Below are 24,301 nucleotides of genomic sequence, written 5' to 3'. Positions count from 1 at the left end.
TTGGAGAGGTAGCATGTTTCTTACCTAAACTTACTCTCAAAAGCAATTTAAACTTTGCAGTTTAAAACAATAATAATAATTATACATTCCCCCCATGAAGAGGGTATTGAAAAACCCAGGTTCACTTAGGAATGCATGGCTGAGTTATGAGGTATATGAATCAAATGGAAAAATAAATTTAAAATATTTTTTAAAAATCCAAATAAAAAACAACTTCTGGATGATATATAGATTATCAAAGTCTTTTGTGTAAAAATTCTAAGTAAAGGAAAAATAAACCTATAACAGGTCCTTGAATCAGGGTCCAATTAAAGTGATGTAGGTAATTATTAAGTACTTTCCCAATCAGTAGCCAGGACTATAGAAAGTTTGCCACATTATGAAAGACAGAATAGGGACTTCATTATAGGAACCAGGTAGGAGCCAAATTTGAGATACTTGGTAGGATGTGGGATCTTGAATGCTAGACTTCAATCCCCAGAAGTCCTTAGGTTCAAAAATCTCCATTTATACATGAGGAATAGTCAGTAAAATAGCCACACCATTTTCAGTGAGCTTCTCCCTGATTTATTTTTATTTTATTTTTTAAACCCTTACCTTCTGACTTAAAATTAAGTATTGGTTCCAAGGCAGAAGAGAGATAAGAGCTAGGGAATGGGGTTAAGTGACTTGTCCAGGATCACACAGTTAAGAAATGTCTGAGGTCACATTTGAATCCAGGACCTCTCATCTCCAAGCTTGGTTTTCTATCCACTCAGCCAACTAGCTGCCCCTCTCTGATTTCTTTAAAAAATAAAAATAAAAACCACCTTTTCTTCAGATACTAATAATTGAGTCTGCCCAGCCCATATATTATCATACTTCAGATCTTGAAAAAAATCCATGAATTCTTTTGTGTAATTATCTCCATCTTTGATACAAACCACGGCTCCTTCATCTAAGGTAGTAGATGGTTGCACATGTTGCTGTGGCTAAAAACTCTTGGTCATGAGTCTCTGAACCTTAGCTAAAGCAGTCAGCAGGCTGTCCCCAGTTCCACATTTGGAGCCTTTCCCATTCAGGAGGATTTGGCAGAGCTTTTGCTCTTCTGTCATCTTTAAGAGCTGGGGGCTACCTTCATGGCTCAATGAGCTCTCAGAGGAGCACTTTAGTGGAGCCATACTACTATAGAATTGATAAAATTATGTTGAAACTTGAGTCCCCAAGCATCAGAGTTGTTTCATTCATTGTATTAAAAATGGGGCTTAGCAGACCCTAGAGACAGCACTTAACAGTGTGTGAGGAGGTTCCAAGAGCCTTAAGAGAAGGCATTGCACATTATCTGCTGTTTATAATCTCCCTATCTCAGAACATACGTAGCTTATTGCACAGGGGGAGAGGGAGAGGGACTGTGCCTGCAGTTTAACTGGTATAGGGAACTGAGGTTTGGAATCAGGAAGACTCATCTTCTCAAGTTCAAATCTGCCTTCAGCCATTCATTAGCTGTGTGACCTTGAGTAAATCACTTAACCCTGTTTGCCTCAGTTTCCTCCTCTGTAAAATGAGGTAAACATGGTTAAGTGACTTACACAAACTACTCCAGTATCTTTGGAAGAAAACTCTAACTGGGGTCATGAAAGAGTCAGTTTGACTGAACAAGCAAATAAATGCAAAGAAAATGGGATTTTTAAGAAGGCGAGAAAGGTTAGATTGGTGCCAGATTTTGGATGTCCTTGAATAACAGACTAGAAAGTCTGGATTTTTTTTTTAGTAAGTAATGGGGAATCACTGAAGATTTTAATCAGAGGGTGATATTGTCCAATATGCATAAGGAACATTGTTTTCTCTTTTGTCCACTTGTCTATCCTTTGGGCTCACAGAAATTGTCATAAATTTATACTTGAATATACTGAATATTTATATTTGAAGATTTAGTCAAAATCAGGCACAGTTTATTTAGATTTTCTTTTGAAAGCCAAGGTTGTTTTTTAAACGTTTATTTATTTAGTCTAAGGGTAGGTTTTGGAAGGGGGTGATATCTCAGAGAGCTTTTGAGAGAGTTATACAACTATGTTCTTAGGTAGCTCTTGGGGAGGGGAGGGAAAACTAATATTTTTCGTTTAGCTTAGAGTAAGCAAAAGAGAGTATTGGATTGAATTTCAGCTTCTTTTACTCTATTATATCTTTTAAACAAATCCCTTATATTTCAGAAAGTATAAATGAAAGGTATGAAAGAGCAAGTTGTGCCCTTTACATTTGACTGTTCTGTGTTTTAAAGGAAAGCTAATCTAAGCATAAACAAAATGAATCATCTTCTGAATAAGGACACATATTTTAAATGCCCAAAGTCATGAAAGGCAGTCTTTAAACTAAAAGGAAAAAGAAAAAAGATTAATAAAGCATGCACAACATTAGAATGGTAACTGATATTTCACAAAATTATAGGTGGTATCATAAAAACATCACTAGAAATCAGGCTGAAGATCTATTGAGACAACAGGTAAGTCAACATTTTTGTGAATAAATCTATGGATAGCAATAACATTTTCAAGAATCTATTGTGAGCATTTTTACTCATCCCAAAGATCCATTTATTGCTTCTTTTCTTTGTTTCTGTATAACAACCTCACTTTACAAGATATTTCTGAAAATATTTTTATATCAAATGATATTTTCCACAAGACAATGATTTCCATCTTGATATCAGAATTGTGTTCCAATTGAAATAATTTCTAACATACACATACTTTCTTCTTTTCTCCTCCTCTTCCTTTTCTTCCTCCTTCTTCATCTTTGCCTTCATTTTATCTTCTCCTCCCTTTCCTCTTCCTCCTTTTACTCTTCTCTCATTCTGTCTATTTGTCTCTCTGTCTCTCTCTCTCTCTGTATCTCTCTGTCTCTCACATCTCATATTGCTTTCTTTCCCGTACTCTTCTAATGAAATTGACAACTTTGATTCCATTTATTTCCTTCTGTCTTGAAGACAACTCTCTACCCCTCACCTCCCAACTCAACAGTGGAAGGAAATTCCTTTAAGTCTTAACCTTTGACAGGAAGTTGATATAGATTCTGCCTTAATGATATATAATGATAATAATGATAATATACATAAGAGAACATCTTAAGGCTACAATGACTGGGAAGAGCAAAAAGAACAGAGGTGCTGGCAATAGAAAAAAAGACACCAAAAAGGAGGGATTCTCAAAATAATTTGCATAGGGCTGAGATGAAGATACTTGGGAAATGGAAGCTATGAATAGTTTCTCTCTATAGTTCATTGACCATCACATGCTGATAACTTGAAGGGATCCCTACAATTGAGTAACTTCCATCTCTCAGTTGGGACAGACCGAGATGTAATAGAAGGCATTACCTTTACCCCACTATCTACATTTTCTATCCTGGTTTCCCCATCTTTTATGGCATTACAAAAACACTACACATGCATGCGTACACACACCTGCACATGTATACACACATACACACACTCTACCTTTTTTTCTTCTCTCTACCACTATTACCACATCCTCTATACTCTATCCTCTCAGTTACAAAGTGACAAAAAATCTATATGATCAAAAGACACCAAAGTAGTCTTTGCAACATATTAAAGTGTCAGGTTCCAAAACATGGTTTGGGATTCAATGCCTTGCTCTGTTCTCTAAGTCTATAATAGCTCTCCTAGAAAAGAAGATAAATAAAACAAGGTTCAGCACAATGGGAAAGGGGTCCTTTATCATCTGATTACCCACTTCACAAGATTGCTATGCAGATAAATTAAGATATGAGATAACTTGGAAAAGTTGGGGAAAAAAGTATTCTACAAATTAAGTATTCTACAAATTATCTTCTTCCTCCTCTTCATTATCATTTTATAATCTTCTAGTAGTGCTATATCTCCAAAATACTTGTGGGTGTTTAGTTACAACACCATAGATTCACTAAGAACACTAAATTTTAATTGTTCATCCCACCCTAGTTCTTGAACTCTCAGAGTTCCTGGGAGAAGATGACCTGCAATTTAAGGAACCTCTACAAGACTACCTGCATTTTCTTAAAAATTTGACAATTTATGGCATATAAACAAGTGAATGCAACAATGATGCCCCAGTTATTATACTTGACATTTAAATTTTTTACTTTTTTTCCTGTTACATGTAGAAAAAAATTTTAATGTATAAAACCCTCTTACTTCCCATCTTAGAATCAATACTATGTATTGGTTCCAAGGGGCTAGGCAATGGGGTTAAGTGACTTCACCAGGGTCACACAGCCAGGAAGTATCTGAGGCCAGATTTGAACCTAGGACCTCCCATCTCTAGGCCAGGCTCTCAATCCACTGAGCCACCAACTGTCTCCTAGAAATTTTTTTTTTACAATTTATTTGATATTTTAAAATTAAGCTTCTCCTCCCTTACCTCCTCCCCAGGAAGTGAATAGTCTGATAGAGGTTTGTAAGGGTTAAATTAGGAGTTTTGACAAAATAAGAGAGCAGCTTTTAATAACTTAAGTTTTAATAAGAACATAGTAGAGTTGTAAATTAATATTATCCCATTAAGCCAGAGAAAAGAAAACTAGCGGTTTTTAACAATTAAGAATTTAATTTTATTAAAATAGAGATAGTAAAAGAATATAATAAAGGAGAGAAATATAAGAAAGAGTTAGAGAAAGAAATTGTCCAATACCTAACTAACTATCCTATAACTACATATAACTGCCATTAGAGAAAGTCCAGCTGATCATCCTTCAGCTCAGCAGGTAGAATCTACACACACACACACACACACACACACACACACACACACACACACACACATATATATATATCCCAACCACCATCTAATCACCAACCCATACCACCAGCAACCAACCCCCAATAACCAGTTATCAATGACCAAAAAAGGTAAAAAGTCTCTCTCAGTCCTCTCCTTTTATAACCCCTTCTTACCTCACTTCCTGTCTCTCTAGTTTCTACTTCCTTTCACTATGGGCTGTTATATCTTTTCACATCTCTATGGTAAAAGGATCTCCAGGCCCCCAGTTAAATTAGAGAAAGGGATTAAGAATTCCCTTTTACAGCTTATATCCATACTTTCATGTAATATATATTTCCATATTGCTCATGTCATTATAGATGTCACATCCCACATACAATAAACAATTCATAAAGGAAATATAGTGGAAGATGGTATGCTTTGATCTGTACTTAAACTCCAACAGTTCCTTCTTTGATTGTGGAAGCATTTTCATCATGAGTCCCTTGTAGTTATCTTGAAGACTCACTTTCCTGATAATAGTTTAGTCTGTAACAGTTAAATTAGTTTCTCTACTATAAGTATTCTATTTTATGAGGTTTATTAAGATTATTAGAAATCAAGGAAATAAGAAAATACAAAATAAGAAAAGCACATGCCTAGGGCTGATTAGCCCATTCACAATTCACTTACATCTCTGAGTAGAGGAAGAGCAAACCCGAAGTAGGCATTGCAGCCAGTTTAAATAAAAATTGTGTTCTCACCCAGGTGTGGACTCAGGTGAGATGTTAGGGAATTCTGGGAATTACCAAGGACTTCTGGGGATTGAAGTCTGGGGTTCAAATCTCCATTTTTACAAGTCCATCACAGTTGATCTTCATAGAATGTTTCTGTTACTGTATGCATTATTCTCCTAGTTCTACTCACTTCATTTTGCAAGTGTTCATGTAATTCTTTCCAGGTTTTCCTAAACTCATTTTATTCATTGTTCCTTATGGCATAATAGTATTCCATTACAAACATATATCACAACTTGTTCATTCATTCCCCAAGTGATGAACAACCCCATAGTTTTTAGTTCTTTGCCACTACAAAAAGAGCTGCTAAAAAGATTTTGGTACAGGTAGGCCCTTTTCCCTTTCCTCTGATCTCTTTGGGATACAGAACCAGTTTTGGTATTGCTGGGTCAAAAGGAATGCACAGTTTTGTGGCCCTTTGAACCTGGGTTTCATACTGCTCTTCAGAATGGTTGTGTCAGTTTATATATCCATCAACAGGATATTAGTGCCCCAATTTTTCCACATCCCTGCCCAACACTTATCATTTTCCTTTTTGGTCATGTTAGTCAATCCAGTAAGTGTGAGGTGGTATCTCAGAATAGTTGACTTTCATTTATTTATTTATTGGACTCTTCCAATGTATTAGACATTGTACTTAAATATTTCAAGGACCTTGTACTTTGTTGGCGTGGGGAGTTCTTCCACTTATGAAAATTGCAACTCTCTATGGACTTGGTGATTACTTCAAGATTTGATGTGGCAGAAAACATTTTCATTCTGTAGCCAATCTAGTAATGGGCCTCTGACTTAACAAGGCTGATCTTCATAAGCAAACACACACACTATCGCCACTGTCATACTTGCAAGCCTTCCAATTTTGTAGGACTTTTGCTCCACTAGTAAGGCTTTGGAGACCTCAGGATAGCCTCCATCTTCCCATGAAGCATTGATGAAGGAACTTAATGGAGATTTGGCTCTGTACTTGTGGAAAGACAATAAGGAGATTCCATCTTTAAATCAGGCGAAATAAACAGAGCAGACATACATGTGGCACACTTTCTTTTTTTTTTTTAAGCAGAAAGAAAAGAGGGAGAGAAAGACCAAAATGAGAGTTAAGGGGGAGAAGGTAGTCAAGAAAAAAAAAAGAAAGGTAGGAAACTGTTTTAGACTCCATTTTCCATGTCTCACTGCACCCCACGTCACTGCTTGATCACTCTTAGAATGATGACAAAGGCGTCTAGAGAGGGCTTATCAATGTGTTAAGGATGGCGATATAAGGGAAATTCAACATTTCTGAAACTTACTCTTCCAGCTATACTAACTCAGCATCCAGACCATGTGGATTCCAAAGAGATCATTCCTGGGTGGCATTTTTCACTGTGTCCAGAAATTTAGTCCTCTACATATCCATTTTTTTAAAAAATTAGAAGCTACCCACTATGACCTCCACCATAAATTCACCACCTTTTGCAGTTGCAGGTCAGTTCCCCCCAAACCCAAACACTGTCCAAACAAACTACTTCAATTACTCAATCAATAAGTATTAATAAGCTACTACATGTAAGGCACTATGCTAAGAGATGGGGATTCAAAGACAACAAATGTAATAATCCTCCCAGCAGGAAGACTATATTCTAAAGAGGTTGCAAAACTTGATTTGAGAGCTATTTCATCTGCCCAGCTGTCTTCTCTTAACACTTCAGACTGCCACATCCTCCTAGCTCTCTCCTTAGCTGCAGTTTGCTGTCTGCTCTTCTCTGTTTGTCTTGGGGAAGGTCACAGTAGCATCAATGTGGGGAGCATGAAGCCACCATTTCTACTGTGGGCTCTGGGAAAGTAAAGAAAGTGGAAGGGGCCATATTGGGGAGGGGAAGAAGATATGAAATAAAGCCAAGACCTAGAGAACAGTTCTGGAAGTCAGAGATTCTGCCCTGCTGCCAACTTCCTTCTCTAGCGAGCCATATTTCCTTATAACAAAGGACACAGTGTGCTAGAAGCTAAAGAACAATATACATTTGAAAACTATTGGACGAAGCTGGACGGTGCTCTCTTAGCTCATAGACTAACTTTATTCCTTCATTTCATACTACTTCTGTGCTTTAAATGCTCCTGGAATAGAAACCAGAAACCTTTGCAACATGTTGCATGAACTATTTCTCTAAAGTAAGGAGATTGGTGGTCTCTGTGGGCAAACCTTCTCCCTTTGACATAACTCTTTTGATGCCTTTGTCAGCTTCCCTTTGTGCCAATAAAAAGAAATAAAAATCTATGTGTTGAATGAATTGTTTTGCAGTCCAAAGAAGGTGCATTTATTGTCAGAGATTCCAGACGTTTGGGAGCTTACACCATCTCTGTATACACAAGAATTAGAAGGTCAGTAGCTATAAACCTAGGATGCTTTGGGAAGAGCTGTTATTGTTACATGTTTATGGTGGGGTTAAAATTTGAAAAGGAAGAACTGAAAGGAGCTTGAGAAGTTCGAAAATCTGGGGTATAGACTCTTTTCTAGCTAACTTTGATTAAAACAATTCACCTTTCTGAGGAACAGGTTTTTCCTTTGTAAAACTAAGGAACTTCAACTAGAGCAGGGGTACTTAACTTTCTTTGGGTCAGGAACAAATATGGCAACTTGGTGAAGCCTATGGACCCCTTCTCAAAATGTTTCTAAATACATGCAATACACTACAAAAGATTATAAAGGAAACCAACAATACAATTATAAAGGATATCAGAGAACTGTACAGAAAAGGTTTAAAAATATTTTTTACAAAAATAAGTTCAGGGCAGCTGGGAAGTATTTAAAGAGACATTCTTGTTGTTTAGAGGACCTGGGTTCAAATCTACCCTCAGTTACTTTCTAGCTGTGTGACCTTGGGCAAGTCACTTAACTCTGATTGCCTGCTCCTTGTTATTCGTCTGTTTTGGATTGATAGTAAGACAGAAGAACATGAGTATGAAAAAACCCCAACAATTTATAGATACCAGATTAAAAATCCCTGTGCTAAATAATCTCTGAGGCCCTTTCCAACCTTAATTATTTTATTTGTATAGAAATTTATGTATGAAGACTTTGGTTTGTGTGTGTTATAAACATCTTAAACTCAACATGTCCAAAATTGAACTTTATCTTTCCTCCAAACCTTTCCCTCTTCCTAACTCCCCCATTATTGTCAAGGCTGCCCCCATCCTCCCACAATCAAGATAGGGCATCAGGTAGTACCAAACAAGTGAGGAGGATAACCAGAAGGTAACTAAATCATTTACACATAAGGCATATATAAAGACTTTGTAAGAATCTAAATCAAATTGAAATGAAAAATGCTAAAAAGGTTAGCATATATAAAGAGAGTAATACTGTAGCATTAATTTGAGCATATTCCTTGAGCACCTACTACTTGCTAAGCATAGAGACTGCCTTTTTCATGATCACTCATAAAACTGGGACTTTAATGAAAGGGACAGAGAACTTGTTTTTGAATGGCACCCCTTGGTTTGTTTGGGTTTTTACTCCAGTTCTGGGATTTCATTGATGTAGAGCAGTTTCCAAAAGTTTAGGTGTTTCAACAGCAACAACAAAAACAACAATGTATTATATAACTCTGGGTAAATTTAATATGCTCAATTTATTCATATAATAACTTAAAATAGCTTATCACACAATACATATGGCAACTTACAATAATTGCAATGGAATTTTTTGTTCCCAAAAGCTCCAAATTGAAATTTATGGTTTATAATTTCAAGTATAAAGTATCAACTTTGTGAATTATGAAAAGACAGTATAAAATGATAAAGAAAATGTTTGTAACATCTTGATCACTGTTTACCCAGCTAATGAGGCATGATTGTAGATTAACAGAGGGCAATGAGGAGCTCTAGTGAAATATACAGAATGCAGATGAAGTTATTCATATGTTTGTGATCAAATGTTGAAAACTTATGGCAATTTGAAAATAATTTGATGACAGGTTGAGGAAGTATAAGAACATGCTGCACTTTATCAGAATCAGTCAAAAGTTTGATGTGATCTCAGGTTTTATGAATTCAAAAACCTCATTTTGCCCATGATAATGATGGTTTTGAATTACTTCAGATACAAATTTATAATGCTTAAAATATGCACATGCTTGTTGTGATAGAAGAAATCTGGCAATTGAAATTTATTAATGAAAATGAAAATGAAAAAAAATAATCGATGAAAATGAAAATGAAAGAAATTTATTGACAATTGTTTGTGGCACTATTTAGAGAATTTTTAGATCATCCCAAAGTGGTTCACAAACTACTAAATGAAAACAACTGGTATAGGAAACACCCCCATGAGGAAATTTCTTCTACGAAGGTAGATTAGAACCTTCTAGGCAACTTAAGAGTCTTAGAAAATTGTCTGAGATGCTAAGAATTTAATTAATTTACCTATGATTATATAGCCAGTATGTTTGAGAAACAGAACTTGAACCCATTTTTTCTTGGTTCAGACCAGCTCTATAGCTCACAATGGTCTCACTCCCTCCAAGCCTGAGGAATGAATTTATTTTAATTGTCTGTCTGGTATACAATGTTGATATAGTATTGTGATGGTTTGGTGCCATAATGATTTATTAAATTTAACTATTGTTTTTTTGGCCACAGGAGTGATGAAATCCCCATCAAACATTATAAGATTAGAAACCATGATTCAGGCCAATGCTATGTGACTGAAAGACACCTTTTCCCATCAATCCCAGAACTCATTCAGTATCACCAGCACAATGCAGCAGGTAATAAAACCAAGAAACTTCAACTGTGGGGATTAAGAGCAGCCAGAGAGTTTCCTTATCATTAGATTAAACTCATTCATTAAAGGAATGAAGTTATTTTGAATCTTTTTTAAATAAACAAACTTATCTAATTGGTGTTTTTAAACCCTAGTCAAGAGTGAACATTTTTCTATACCTTCAGTAAGTTGAAATAACAACAATAAAACTCCAACTTTCATTTTTTTTTTTGTATTCCACCAGATAGGGATGAGATAAGAATGGAAGGGGGATGGCTTTCTGGTATTAATGTCCCCAAAAAGATATTTTTTTGGCCTTACTCTATTCCTCCTTTTGGTAACAATTATTACAATAAATCTTTGATAATGAGAGACTAAGGCACAAAAAAAAAATCCAAGCTTATCATTGGTAAGGCTGGTGATTATCAAAAATAAAGGTAAATGATCCCTCAGTAACCAAAGATCCCTGATGCAGCTAAAACAGCTCTTATATGCATTTTAATGATTGTATTAGATCCAGATATATCCCTCCCCAAACTAGGATTGTGAGTGACTCTTTTTATTTTTTAAACCTTACCTTCCATCTTAGAATCAATACTATGTTTTGATTCTAATGTAAAAGAGCAGTAAGGTCTAGGAAATGGGGGTTAAATAACTTGTCCAGAATCACATGGCAAGGAAGTATCTGAGGGGAGATATGAACCCAGGGCCTCTTGTCTCTAGGCCTGGCTCTCTTATCTACTGAGCCATGTAGCTATCCCCATTCCTGGTTCTCAGTTATGCTATCTGACCACTTGGCCATGAGTCTTCATCCATCATGTTGACTGAGAATACCAAATTAAGCTAACATTCTCTTGTAAGAACCAATACCACAGGTTCTTCCCAGAGCAGAGACTTTCCAGAATTCATGGTGTTATGAGAGAAGGGCATAGAATTAGTCTTCTTTTGGTAACATTTTCTGGATTGTCTCTTATACTGCTCCTTTTACCAGTGGAATTTAGCACTAGGAAAATATCTTATGACCAGGTTGAATCATGCTTTGTTTGCCTTTCTTATTTCCCTCAACTGGCATCTTACTTTGCTCCCTTATTAAGGACTGACATTAGATCTGTACAAGAATACTCTGACTCAAAAGCTTAAAGCTTGATTACAAAGGCTACTATTAAGATGAACAAATTGACTACAAATCGATAATTGGCCATCACTTTTGATTAGAAGTGGTGTAAAAATAAAATTGGCGAGTTATAAAAATAAAATCTTTAGATGGAAAAACTTTAAATATAGGTTCAAAACTTTTCAAAACTGTTTCACTTGCCGATCAGGTTCAAACTGTTCAGATACTTTTGATAGAGGTAACCAAAAGTATCCTCAGTGATGAAGTGAAGCTCAAATGTGAACTTCCCTTCAGGGCCAGGCACAAAGATGCTAAAGAGACTCTTATTACAAAAGTAAAGTATTTATTGAAATATATAAGGTAAATAAAGGTTTTCTAATTCTAAGGGGTTCTAAATCCACCCAAATAAACTCCCTGATTCTGTAAGGAACCACTTCTCCTGTGTTTCACAGGCTACACGAATCCTCTCTGATCTGACTAACCCAAATTTATACTATCTAAATAAAAACTAACACTATTATTCTTATAAATCTTAACTTTACCTTCATATTATAAAATAGCAAAAGCTAGCTGGTTGAGTCTCAATAAGAATACAGTCTTAACAGTCTAAGAGTCCAAACCAAAGACCAGGTTTTTCTTTGGTCTTCTCAGAGTTAAACAATTTATAAAAACCACAATAGATAATCAATAGTGTTTCCTAGTTGGTAAAGGAAAACACTGAGCTTCTTCAGGTCTTTCCCTCAGAGAGAGAGGCAAAGATGTTACCTCCTCCAGCCCTGAGAGAGAGTCTCTGAGAGTGTGTCTCTGCCAACTGCCAGAGAGCAACTCTCAACTGCCAGAGAGAGTAATTGACATAGAAAAATGGTAATAACTATCACATTTGAAATTAACACACTCTCAGCTTTGCTTTAAACTCCACTTCTTTTTCTCAAGCCAGCCACTTTACTTCTTATCCCTAAACTAATAAAACAATATTTATTTTCTAATATCATCCTTACAATTTCCCCCCTTCAAGCATATGGAGAGATGAAAAATCTCTCTAGTATGCTCGCTATTCTATGTAATTCTAAAGCTATGCCCAACTCTATTATTATTATATTTCCTAAAAATAGTCTTAATCTTATGCTTATCTTATCCTATTCTTATTGCTACACTTTGTCTATGCTAACCTGTACTAAGTATATAAATGAAAGAAAAGAAAATTTCAAAGAAAACAAATAATCAATGAAAACATATTTGTACAAATGCAAGTGCTAAAATACAATTACAGAAATTCAAAATGGAAAATATGAAATGCAAACTTTTGAAAAACTTTAGAAACAATAAAATATAGTTACAAACTAACTTATGTTTTACAAAAAAACTAAAGTCTATCTAAAATAATAACTATGCAAAACTCAAGCAAACTTCATTTTACAAATCCTATATGAACAATTCAAACAAAACATTTACTATGCTAAGATCTTATGCTATCATTAATACAGAAAACCAAAACTACATTAAAACTCAAAATCAACATACTATGCTAATAATATCAAAACTTTGTAATAATTTAACTATATACACATCTATATAAATATACAGATCTGTGCAATTTCTATAACTATGTATAAGTTATGTATAAATTTTTACATGTTGCAGGCAGAAAATAAACTTCTCCCCTTAATATAGTCTAAGAAAATCTTAAAGATTTTCTTCAGAAAGATATGTATGTTTTGTTGATTTTATCTCTTAGGAACACATAAAGTCTTCCTATGAGATAAGATCCTATTATTTTAATGTGTACAATTATTATTATTTTCTCCAGGTGATTTATCTGTTTTTATTTATTTCTATGGACACTCATCACCTGGTTATAATGTTGCAGAGTTTGTGAGAAATGTGTCCTATATGTGTATGTTATTTTGTAGTGAATACTTACCAAATATTTAAAGTTACTTCCTCTGCTATTGTCTTCTGTCTTCATGTTATTACTATGTAGTGTTTGTTTGCAACTATAATGAAAGTGTAGTGTTAGGATGGCACAAAAATCTTACAGTTCATGTCCATAATTAGTCCATGTTCCTCTTCTCTGTGCTGACTTTTCTGTAATGTCTTTGTTATAGTTCAATTGTCCTTTTTGCTGTCATCTATGTTTCTTCTATGTTGTCTTCTCCTTTGTCTTGATCTTGATCCCTGTCTTCATTTTCTTTTTCTTCTTCTGATATCTTTTTGACTGCAGCCAGGTTGTCTGAAGTAATCTCTGCTGCTGCTGCTGCTTTTTTCACATGTGAACAATGCAGCCACATTTCTTTCTCTAATACATGAATAGTTGACAGTGTTGTCAAAATAACATGGAAAGATCCTACCCATAATGGTTGTGTTGTGTTCAGTCTATTAAAGTTTTTTATGTAAATGGAATCCCCAGGTTTTATTGAATGGAGTGCATAATCTAATGGACCCCCTTGAGTTAAAATTCCCATTTCTTGTAATTCTCTAACCCTGTTTTGTGTGGAAAGGAAACTAGACTAACAGTTTGTGGGGGAAGGGGCAACTGGGAGTGGCAGAAATAAATATAACAGACGTGTGCCAAGAACTATACTAGGTAGGGTAGATACAAATCCAAAAAAATAAAAATAAACATTAAAAAGATAGGGGAAAATTAGTTTTATTCTCTAACTGCTTATTCTCCAGGTTCCCCCTCTCACCCTAAAAAGAAATATACAAAAGGGAATGACTGAATTAGCTCAGTAGTTATGGTACAGAAAGAAGCATTTTCAGGCAGGAAAAGACAGAGGTTGCAATATTTATCCTAATTTATCATAGGTTTAGTGGTCAACATTTTGACAACCCTTAATGTCCATATTAAATTAAAAAGAACAATGGGTCATGCCTAAAGTGGAATACCTAGGATTTATCTTGGAAAAGTGGAAGAGAAAGATTTCCAAGAAAAGAGTAGAGGACATACTGAAGCTCAGTGTGCCAAAGACTAAGAAACAACTGAGAGCCTTTTTAGGAGTGACAGGTTTCTGTCGACAATGGATCCCAGGCTATAGTCAAATAACAAAATGCCTTACGGACTTAACAAAAACACAGTCACAGAACCTTTGAAACTAATGAAAGAGCACCTCCAAGCCTTGGCACAGCTCAAAGAAGCAATCATAACAGCTCCAGCCTTAGGTGTTCCAGACTACAACAAAGAATTCCATCTCTCTGTACATGAAGCAAGAGGCATAACTTCTGAAGTCTTAGTCCAAACTTTAGGACCCAATTTTAGGCCAATGGCATATTATAGTACAAAGCTAGATATAATTGAGAAAGGAATGAGTCCCTGTTTGAGAGCAATTGCAGCCACAGCAACCATGATCCAAAAGTCATCTGATTTGGTATTAGGATCAAAACTTAATGTCTACTCTGCCTACCAACTAGAATCCATATTGAAGAAATGTCATTTACAAGCTTTCACACAGCAAAGACTTTCTCAATATGAAAATGTGTTACTAAGCAACGAAAACATCACTTTAAAACATTGCCAACCATTGAATCCAGCATCCTTGATTCCAGATCTGCTGTTGGAAGGGGAACCCATACATAATTGCCAAGAAACAATATCAGTAGTAGAAAAACCAAGAAATGATTTAAAAGACACTCCCTTGGAACAACCCGACATTGAAATGTATACCGATGGTTCGAGCATGATAGTTAATGGAGAAAGGTATACTGGAGTGGCAGTAGTAACACAAACAGAGACATTATGGTATGTGTCCTTACCAAAGCACATGAGTGCTCAAGGGGCAGAGCTAGTTGCTTTATTAAATGCTTTGCAAATCGGTAAAGATAAATGGGTCAATATTTACACAGATTCCCAGTATGCATTTTCAGTAATTCATGCCACTGCAGAAATTTGGAAATATAGAGGATTTTTGACAAGTGCAGGCAAAGAGATCTCATATGCCAAAGTAATAATGCAACTTCTTGAGGCTGTACAACTTCCCAAGGAAGTGGCAACAATCCACTGTAGATCACACACAGGGGCTAATGATCATGTGTCTTTAGGAAACCATAGAGCTGACATTACAGCAAAATGTGGAGCTAGAGAAGGACCTTTACATGTATTGAATTTCTCAATAGTTGAACAGGACAACCTAACTAATGCCTATAATGAGTAGGAAATTCAATCATGGATAAAGAACTCAGGAACAAAACAAATAAGAAAAATATGGTTTTCGCAGCTAGGCAAGCCCATCCTGCCTAAAAATTTATTTTATCATGTGTGCAATGCAATACATGCACAAGGACACTGTGGAACCCAAGCTGTGATCAACTCAGATGATTTTGGACTGCACCAGGAATATCCTCATATGCCATAAGAGTTTCTCAAAAATGTAAAATTTGTATGCAGTTCAATCAGGGAGTTTATAAGACCAAAGGGTTAGGAGGTTGGCCCTTAGCATATTCTCCATTTAAATGCATACAGATAGATTTTATCAATACGCCAAAAGACAAAGGGTTTAAGTATTGCCTTGTCATCATAGACAGACTGACTAGATGGCCAGAAGTTTTTCCTGCCAAAAAGAACAACGCAGTATTTGTGGTCAAAATCCTATTAAAAGAAGTCATACCTAGATTTGGGATTCCCTCAAAATTGGACTCAGACCATGGAAGACAGTTTACTCAGTCAATATTAAATGAAATTTATAAAAATCTAGGAATACAAGCAACATACCACACACCATATCATCCCCAAAGTTCAGGGCAAGTAGAGAGATTAAATAAAGACATTAAAACATTGATAGGAAAATTTTGTGCAGAAACACACCAAAAAAGGACAAATATTCTGCCATTAGTTCTGTTGCATCTTAGAACACAATCCAGTGGAGATTTGCACATCTCTCCATTTGAGATGCTATATGGACATGCAATTTGGCAAGGAAGGACTTGTAAACCAGCTTACATTGCAATGATAGGTGGAGACTATCAATTAACAAAATATATACAAGCTTTACAAGACAAAAATAGAAGAGTTGCATGAAATGGGCTTGATACAACAAACAGTACCCCTGGGTTACAGTTTGCACAACATCAAACCAGGAGACATAGTATATTTAAAAAATTTCAATAGAAAATTGGCCACAGACATAAAATGGACTAGACCACATGAAGTATTGCTTAATATCCCAACAGCTATAAAAGTTGCAGGGAAAGACTCATGGTTTCACTGTTCCCATGTGAAACCAGAAAAAGTTCAACATCACTGTAACAGACATAGAAGATAATTAGACAACAGATAGTGCTGAGAAATTAAAACAAAAACTGATTAACATAAAAATACAACACAAAGAAATAATAGTGACACATAATGTTCGAGACAACTTTCCAGCCCAGAGGAAAAGCATCCCAGAGGAAAAGATTTTATACCAGCCCAGAGGAAAAGCATCAAGAAAAAAAAAAAGCTGAAATGGACAGCTAAGACTTTGAACTCTGTAAATTTGTTTATATAAGAAGACAGTTGGAAAATGAGACTTATATGTAAGACTGAGGGTGTTAAAATAATAAAACAAAAGTAATTTCACATATTAGGGAAATAGCATGCATCACTACATAACATGGAAGAAAGAAGAGATCCATCAGTCAACATGAAAAGTGGAAATCTGAAGAAACTTGATAAGTATTAAATCAACACAACACTATTAGACACAAAACACAAAATCACAAACTAACATATTGAGAGACCTTGTTTATATAATCAAGTGTCTGAAATTGTATTTATGCAAAATGTAAATATGTATATAGTTAGTTCCATAAGGTCTTAGGCAAATAGAAAGATCAATAGATATTTCTATTTGACTGACATCATGATGTGGAACAATGTATATTGTTGTATTATATGTAAATAATTCCTACAAATAATGTATTAGTTTTAGTTAACATAGAGTAAGTAGTATTAGCACTAAGATTCAAATTTCTTGTAATAGTTTTGTTCAACATTTATTGTACTGAATTTATTGTAAAACCCCAAAACTACCCTTACCCAAACTTTCCTGTTAAGAATTCCTTAGAGTAGATTTAGTAAATTGGTAACTATAATATAAATAAGTGACCTTGGGAAGGTCACAACAAAAAAAAAGGGATGATTGTGGAAAGGAAATTAGACTAACAGTTGGTGGGGGAAGGGGCAACTGTGAGTGGCAGTTGGGTCTTGTGACTAGCACTTCCTTCCTGCCGGGTTGGTCTTGCTTCCTGGTGTTGGAGGAGGGGGGATCTTGTTCAGCCCAGTCTGGAGTGGTGTGCCTCTTCTTGGTTCAGCCCAAAGATTCAGGCCCAGTCACTTCTTAAGGTCAGACCTCTTCTTGTTTGCTTTCTGTCTACTGCTAAGATTCTGAATTAGACAAAGCGAAGACTGATATAGAGTAGACGGGAGTGGGAGAAACCCTCTGCCAGCCTCTGGGGCCTGGCCTCAGCTCTGAAGCTGAGAAAAAAAAAACTCCAATCCCAACTGGTTATTAAACTTTATATTATTTGAATTTGCAGTCAGATAAGTGGACTATTTTTTCTGTGCCTAGAGGGAGCTGAGCATCAGTTCAGTCATTCAAGACAAATAGTCCTTATCGGACCCCTGCTGCTTTCTCTCAGCAGGGGGCCTCCCTCTTTTTTGCCTCACCAAGCAATATTCCCTCTCTCCCCTCAACTCCTCCATACCCCCATACAAACCTCACTTTATCCCCAGTTTTTCCTATCCTCCCCATCCTTTCCAAATAAATATTACATTTATAACTCTGTGATATATTCAGCAAGGGCAAGATCCCCTCCAAGCATAGATACATAAGATGTTTTAAAACTTTTTTGCCTGCAGGGGGCAGTTGGGTAGCTCAGTGTATTGAGAACCAGGCCTGGAGATGGGAGGTCCTAGGTTCAAATCTGGCCTCAGACACTTCCTAGCTGTGTGACCCTGGGCAAGTCACTTGACCCCCATTGCCTAGCCCTTACCACTCTTCTGCCTTGGAACCAATACACAGTATTGACTCCAAGATGGAAGGTAAGGGTTTAAAAAAAAACAACTTTTTGCCTGAAATGGTGAATGTGCAAATAACATTTCATATGGTGAGATTTGCACATCTCGTCTTGGTCTAGTGCGCAAATAGAATATCGCTAGAGGCAAAATCTCTGGCCACTTCAAATGAGTTTTCATGCATAATTTCCCAACCATAGGTTTGATTTCTCTTTTTAGTCTCTCCACCTGTCCAGAACTTTGGGGGTGATATGGGACAAGAAATTTTGACGTGATACCTAGATTCTCATAAACTTGTTTTAGAACTGAAATGTGTAACTGTAGAAACTGTATCTATTCTTAGTGGCATACCATATCTTGGAATGATCTCTTTCAACAAGATTTCTGGCTACAAAGCTTGATATATTTTTACTAGATGGAAAAGCTTTTAGCCATCTAGTTAGTTGGTCCACTATTATTAGACAAAATTTAAATTGTCCTGATTTGGGCATGTTGATATAATCGATTTGCAAATGCTCAAATGGTGTGTGAGCTAGTGGATAACCACCAAAAGCCTTTTGCTTAAATATGCTTTGGTTAAATTGTGCACACACAGAGCAAGCTGACCAGATCTTATTTGCCACAGTGCTAATTCCCAGACCTAACCCAGTTCTTTTAACAGTATCAATTAATACCTGTGTCCCAAAATGACCCTTTTTGTGTATAGCTTGGCAGATGTAAGAGTTTGGAAGAACTGGTTTTCCCACTAATGCTATCCAAATCCCATTTTCTTTTATAGCTCCAAAATTTTTCTCCCACTTTTGAATCTCTTTGTTATTGTATGCTTTTTCTAAATTTGTGGTATCTATAACAGAGAGATTCATAATGCAAGCTAGAGCACTTTGTGCAGCATATCATGCAGCCATATCTGCCATACGATTTTCTCTAGCAACTAAGTCTCATCCTAAAGAATGCCCTTTGCAGTGAATCACTGCCAACTCTTTTGGTAGTTGGAGAGATGACAGTAATTCTCGAATTGTTTTTGCATGAGTGATTCTTTTCCCACTAGATGTTAAAAATCCTCTCTGAAGCCAGAGAGAACTGATGGCATGGCAAATTCCAAATGCATATTTGGAATCAGAATAAATATTTGCATGTTTGTCTCTTGCAAGCTTGCATGCATGTTTTAAAGTGATTAATTCTGCTCCCTGAGAGCTTAGGTTCCTGGGTAGTGAAGCAAACCATAGGGTCTCAAATTCACTTACTACTGCAGCACCTGTAAATCTTATTCCATTCTGCATATATGATGATCCATCTGTGAATAAGACCAGGTCAGGATTGTCAAGAGGTATGTCTGACAGATTTTCTTGAGGCCTTTCTATTAATTGCACTACAGTTTCACAATTGTGTAATGGTTCTCCCTGTGTTGGTAAATCAGGTATGTAAGGTATGTAATAATTTAGGGTTGTGACCTAATCTAAATTTGATTTTTGGTCACCAGGGGATATCCCAAATAAAATACCCAAGTCAGTTTGGAAATATATGGAAATATATAGGGAAGAAATCAAGGAGAGGGAAAGGTATAGGATTTCTCCCACCTGGCCTGTGCCAGGAAAGTTCAAAGTCCTCTGCCATGAGGTTCTTGAAGATTAGAGGCTTTCTCTAAGAGGATAGTGTTTGGAAGGTAAAGGAGAGAAAAATCAGCCTAAACTCCAAGAGATCTCAGAGAAGAGCCTCACCTGAACTAGGTTACTAGGCTTCCTCCAGTATGGTATCAAGGAAAACTCACCACTAAACCTGGGCAATAGTACCTGCCATGCCAAGATGCTGACACACTCAGCAAGCTGCCACCAACCACCTCTCTGCTGTCAAAGAGGTGGGAGAGAGGAAGTGACGCAAAACATATAGATGGTTTTATATCACTTTCCTGCATCTCATATGTACCAATGATATCTTAGGCTTGACTTAGGACAGTCCAGGGGTCTGTCAGTTGTTTCTGATTTGTCATTTTGCTAGCACATGCCTGTCATAGGCCATCCTCATAAATACTTGATCCTTAAGTATGGGTGTAGACATTCCTGATTTTGTTAGACTAAGTAGGGTGGAGTAATCTAAAGTTCACAATTTCCTGATTTTTGTTAGACTAAGTAGGGTGGAGTAATCTAAAGTTCACAATCCCCCCTGATGATGATTGGGAGACTAGTCTCCCCAATTGATGACTAAACATAATCATCCTGCACCTTCAAATTTTCTAACTGCAAGTGCATACATAATTTCACCTTCCAAGAGGAAATGACAATAGTTAGATAGAAGAGGGAAATAGAAGAAAGACAGACAACAAAACCAATGTTTTCTGGGTGCATTGACAAAAACCAATTAGGGGGAAATCCCTTTTTGGCATAGGAGTATACATTCAAATAAATGTTCAATCAAACTTCAGTTCAATCAACCACACCCAAAGTTTGTTCTGGATCTTCTTGATGTAGTGTAGTTTTTTCTGGCATATTTCTGCAACAGTTTATTCTCTGGATTTTGGGAGTTAGCAAGCTTCTTCCTTGAAGATCTTTTCTCAAAAAAAATTCAAAATCTTGGATTTTTATTAAAATACAACCCCCCCGCCCCACCCTGAAGTGGATATTTAAAAACACCCAGTTCAGCTCAGGATACAATGTTGAGTTATGGGGGTGTATGAGTCAGATAATAATGTTGCTGGATGTAAAGTGTTGCATCTCTTTAATGTTATATGTTCATTCCCCAAAAGCACTATGTCATATTTAGCCAGGGGTTGAACTGAAATTGCCTGCATTCTGAACTTTCAGAGAAGTGCCTCGACTTCATGTGAACCATAAACTGTAAGTTGGTAGCCTAACACTAAATCTGCAGATTTGGTAACAAGCAATTCAGTTGCTACCACCCTCTTAAGCATGGAGCTATTCCTGTGGCTATGGGATCTAGTTGACCAGAATAATATGCAATAGGATGTTGGTTTAGTCCTAAGCTCTCAGTCAAAACTCCTGAAGCTATTCCCTTTGCTAATGGACATAGAGCGAGAATGGTTTTGAATAATTAGGGATACCAAGAGCAAGAGCTGATAATATTGCTTCTTTTAGCTTTGCAATTGTTGCAAATGCTCTGGTTTTAGCTTCAGTGGATCTTTCTCAGTGACTTTTGTTAAAGCAGTCAGTGGTTTTGTAAGTTCACCATAATTAGGGATCCATTGTCTGAAAAAAAAACTATGGTTCCCAAGATAGCTCTGAGTTGCCTTTTGGTCTTAGGGTCACTCAGCTTTTGTATGTCTGCTACTCTCTTCTGGGAAATGCTTCTGGACCCCTCAGACAGCACAAACCCTAAATATTCTACACAAGGAAGACACCATTGAAGTTTAGTTTTTGATATTTTGTGTCCCCTTTTATAGAGCTCACACAGAAGACATTTACTATCAGGTAGGCACACTTTTGCAGATGGTGATGCTAGAAGTAAATCATCTACAAAGTGAATGTTTACTGTCCTTAAACTGAATATTTTCCTTGCCATATGAATGCAAATATTTTTTGTGAGTCTTTGTGTATAGCTCTGCTTCAAACTCTACTTCTTTTCTTAAGCCACTTTACTTCTTATCCCTAAACTAATAAAACAATATTTATTTTCTAATATCATCCTTACAGTGGGAAGGGAGGCCAATTTAAGGAAGACTTCATGAAAGGGGCATCTGAATAGGGTCTTGAAGGAAGAGAAGAAGCATTTCAATTTGGGGAAAATGAGGAAAAGAAAATATGCCTTCAGCTATGAGCTCTGCCCTGAACAATTAAGATAACAAAGGAGAAGATAAGAACAAGCAAATAGAGAATGGTCCATTTTGGCTAGAATATAGAGTACATGAAGGGGAAAACTCTGGAATAAGACAAGAGAAGTAGGTAAAAATTAGACTGTAGAGAGTCTTGAAAGCCATGATAAAGAATTTCTATTTGATTCCATAGGTAACAGAAAGGCAGTAAAGGTTTTAGCTACAAAGAGTGGTGAGATCAAAGAAAAGTGGAGAAAAAGGGATGACCCCATTCTTCTCAATAAAACCAGAGGTTAGGTATCACTGAGAGAGTAAAGAGGATAGGGTGGGAATTAGGGACTTGATGAGAAGCAACCATTGGAACAACTTGCAATTTTCAAATGTTGTTCTCATAAAAATCTATTATTGACTGAGAAAAAGCCTGTAGAAACTGATTGAAATTCAATTATACTTGAAGACAGGGCTAGCATTGAATTTTTTCCTGTAATTTAAAAAGTGGACTTGAGATTTAGGAATATAACTCTAGCCTTCCTTTCTTTCTTCTTTAGGTCTCATGACCCGTCTCCGATATCCTGTTAGTTCCATGGGAAACTGTGTGCCAGCGACAGCTGGTTTTAGCTATGGTAAAGTTTGAATTTTTGTTTTAAAGAAATCTCCTGACAGTAAATAAAGTGTCCAAGATTTCAAGTGTCCAACTCTTAATGTAAAGGGTTGTATAGTTGGAAGAGTAATATTTATACGAATACATATATGGTGCTTATTCTTCTAAGCTCTTTACAATAAATTATTATTGCATTTGAATTTTCCAACAACCTTCAGAGGGAAGTGCTGTTATTTTCTCCATTTCTAAATGAAGAAAGGGAAGCAAACAGAGGTTAAGTGACTTGCCCAGGGCCACACAACTGGAAAGTGTCTGAGGTCACATTTAAGCTCAGGCTTCCTGACCTGAAACCCAGGCTCCCATTTGCTGCTCTATCTATTACTTGAATAGATATTCTCTCTAGAAACAAGGATTTCTGGAAAAAGTCACTACCCAAGAGATGTCAGCTACATATATCCACAAAGCATGGGAGTTTCTAAATCATCCTTCTTCCTGACTGCCTTTAGGAAGAATTTTTTTTGTAATCCAACTTGAGTAGTTTCCAGGAAATGTGGCACTTGCAAATCCCACTCTTTTGGAAGAAAGGTTATATTGCATTTGAAAGGCAAAATAATGAGAGAAGGCTCTCCTCCCCACAAAATACAAACACCTTCTAAACTCTAGGCTAGAATTGAACTTCTTACAAAACCACATTGTGGCTACATTTAGGTTTGTAAGCTAGAGAGACAAAAATCTTTAAAGAAGGATAGCATTAGTATCTCATTTAAGTGCTTGCCTCTGGGAACATACCAAGAGCACCTTTCCCTCCCACAAAAATGGCTGTTTCTGTAGAAACAAGTACTATTTTTGAGGGGTGCTCTGACCATGCTTAGAAAAGAAATTGATGCATAGGTCCCAGGGCAAACTACTGGATGAGGATTCTATAGAGAGAACCAAACACATGTACATAAAGCAGTACAGATTTTGGGGGTCTGAAAGCTGATTTTGGAGGAAGCTAAGGAACGCTTTACTGCTATTTTCTTAAATTAAGGAGCCAAAAAAAAATGAATATGGAAATAGGATTTGAGTGATAATACGTGTATAACCCAGTGGAATTGCTTGTCAACTCCAGGAGGGGGGAGGGAGACAACATGAATCATGTAACAATGGGAAAAAAATTAAAATTAAAAAAAAAGAAATTAAGGTGCCAAATGCTGGTGTATATATAAGACTGGTAGGTATTACTGGGGAGAGTAGGTCGCATTATGACTCAGGTTTGCTTTCTGGCTTAAAGATTGTTGACAAAGTTCCAAATCCCTCTTGGGGTGGAAAGGGAATGCTTATTCTTTTTGAACTACAAATTCCAGAGTCCCAATTCAGTAGTTTCAGTCATGACTGTGTCCAACTCTTATGATCCCATTTAGGGTTTTTTTGGCAAAGGTACCATGTGGTTTGCCATTTCCTTATCCAGCTCAGTTTAAAGATGAGGAAACTGAGGCAAACAGTATTAACTGATGCCCACTGTCACACAGCTAGTGAGTGTCTGAGAGCAGATTTGAATGTTCAAAGCCAAGATTAGTTTTCCTGA

The 24,301-nt window shown here is 36.4% G+C and overlaps 1 protein-coding gene across 1 annotated transcript in view; it reads left to right on the top strand.

Annotated features, from left to right (window-relative positions):
* The window catches only part of TXK (TXK tyrosine kinase), an 81,551-nt gene that overhangs the window by 36,293 nt on the left and 20,957 nt on the right, over positions 1 to 24,301 (top strand). The window contains exons 6-9 of the mRNA XM_001372143.5: positions 2,425 to 2,479; positions 7,806 to 7,885; positions 10,145 to 10,272; positions 22,682 to 22,756. Of these exons, the coding sequence (XP_001372180.3) occupies positions 2,425 to 2,479; positions 7,806 to 7,885; positions 10,145 to 10,272; positions 22,682 to 22,756 (338 nt within the window). The remainder of the gene's footprint in view (positions 1 to 2,424; positions 2,480 to 7,805; positions 7,886 to 10,144; positions 10,273 to 22,681; positions 22,757 to 24,301) is intronic.

Source organism: Monodelphis domestica, chromosome 6, assembly GCF_027887165.1.
Source record: "Monodelphis domestica isolate mMonDom1 chromosome 6, mMonDom1.pri, whole genome shotgun sequence".
In the NCBI taxonomy this organism is placed as follows: domain Eukaryota; kingdom Metazoa; phylum Chordata; class Mammalia; order Didelphimorphia; family Didelphidae; genus Monodelphis; species Monodelphis domestica.
This window is presented reverse-complemented; position numbering and strand designations above follow the sequence as displayed.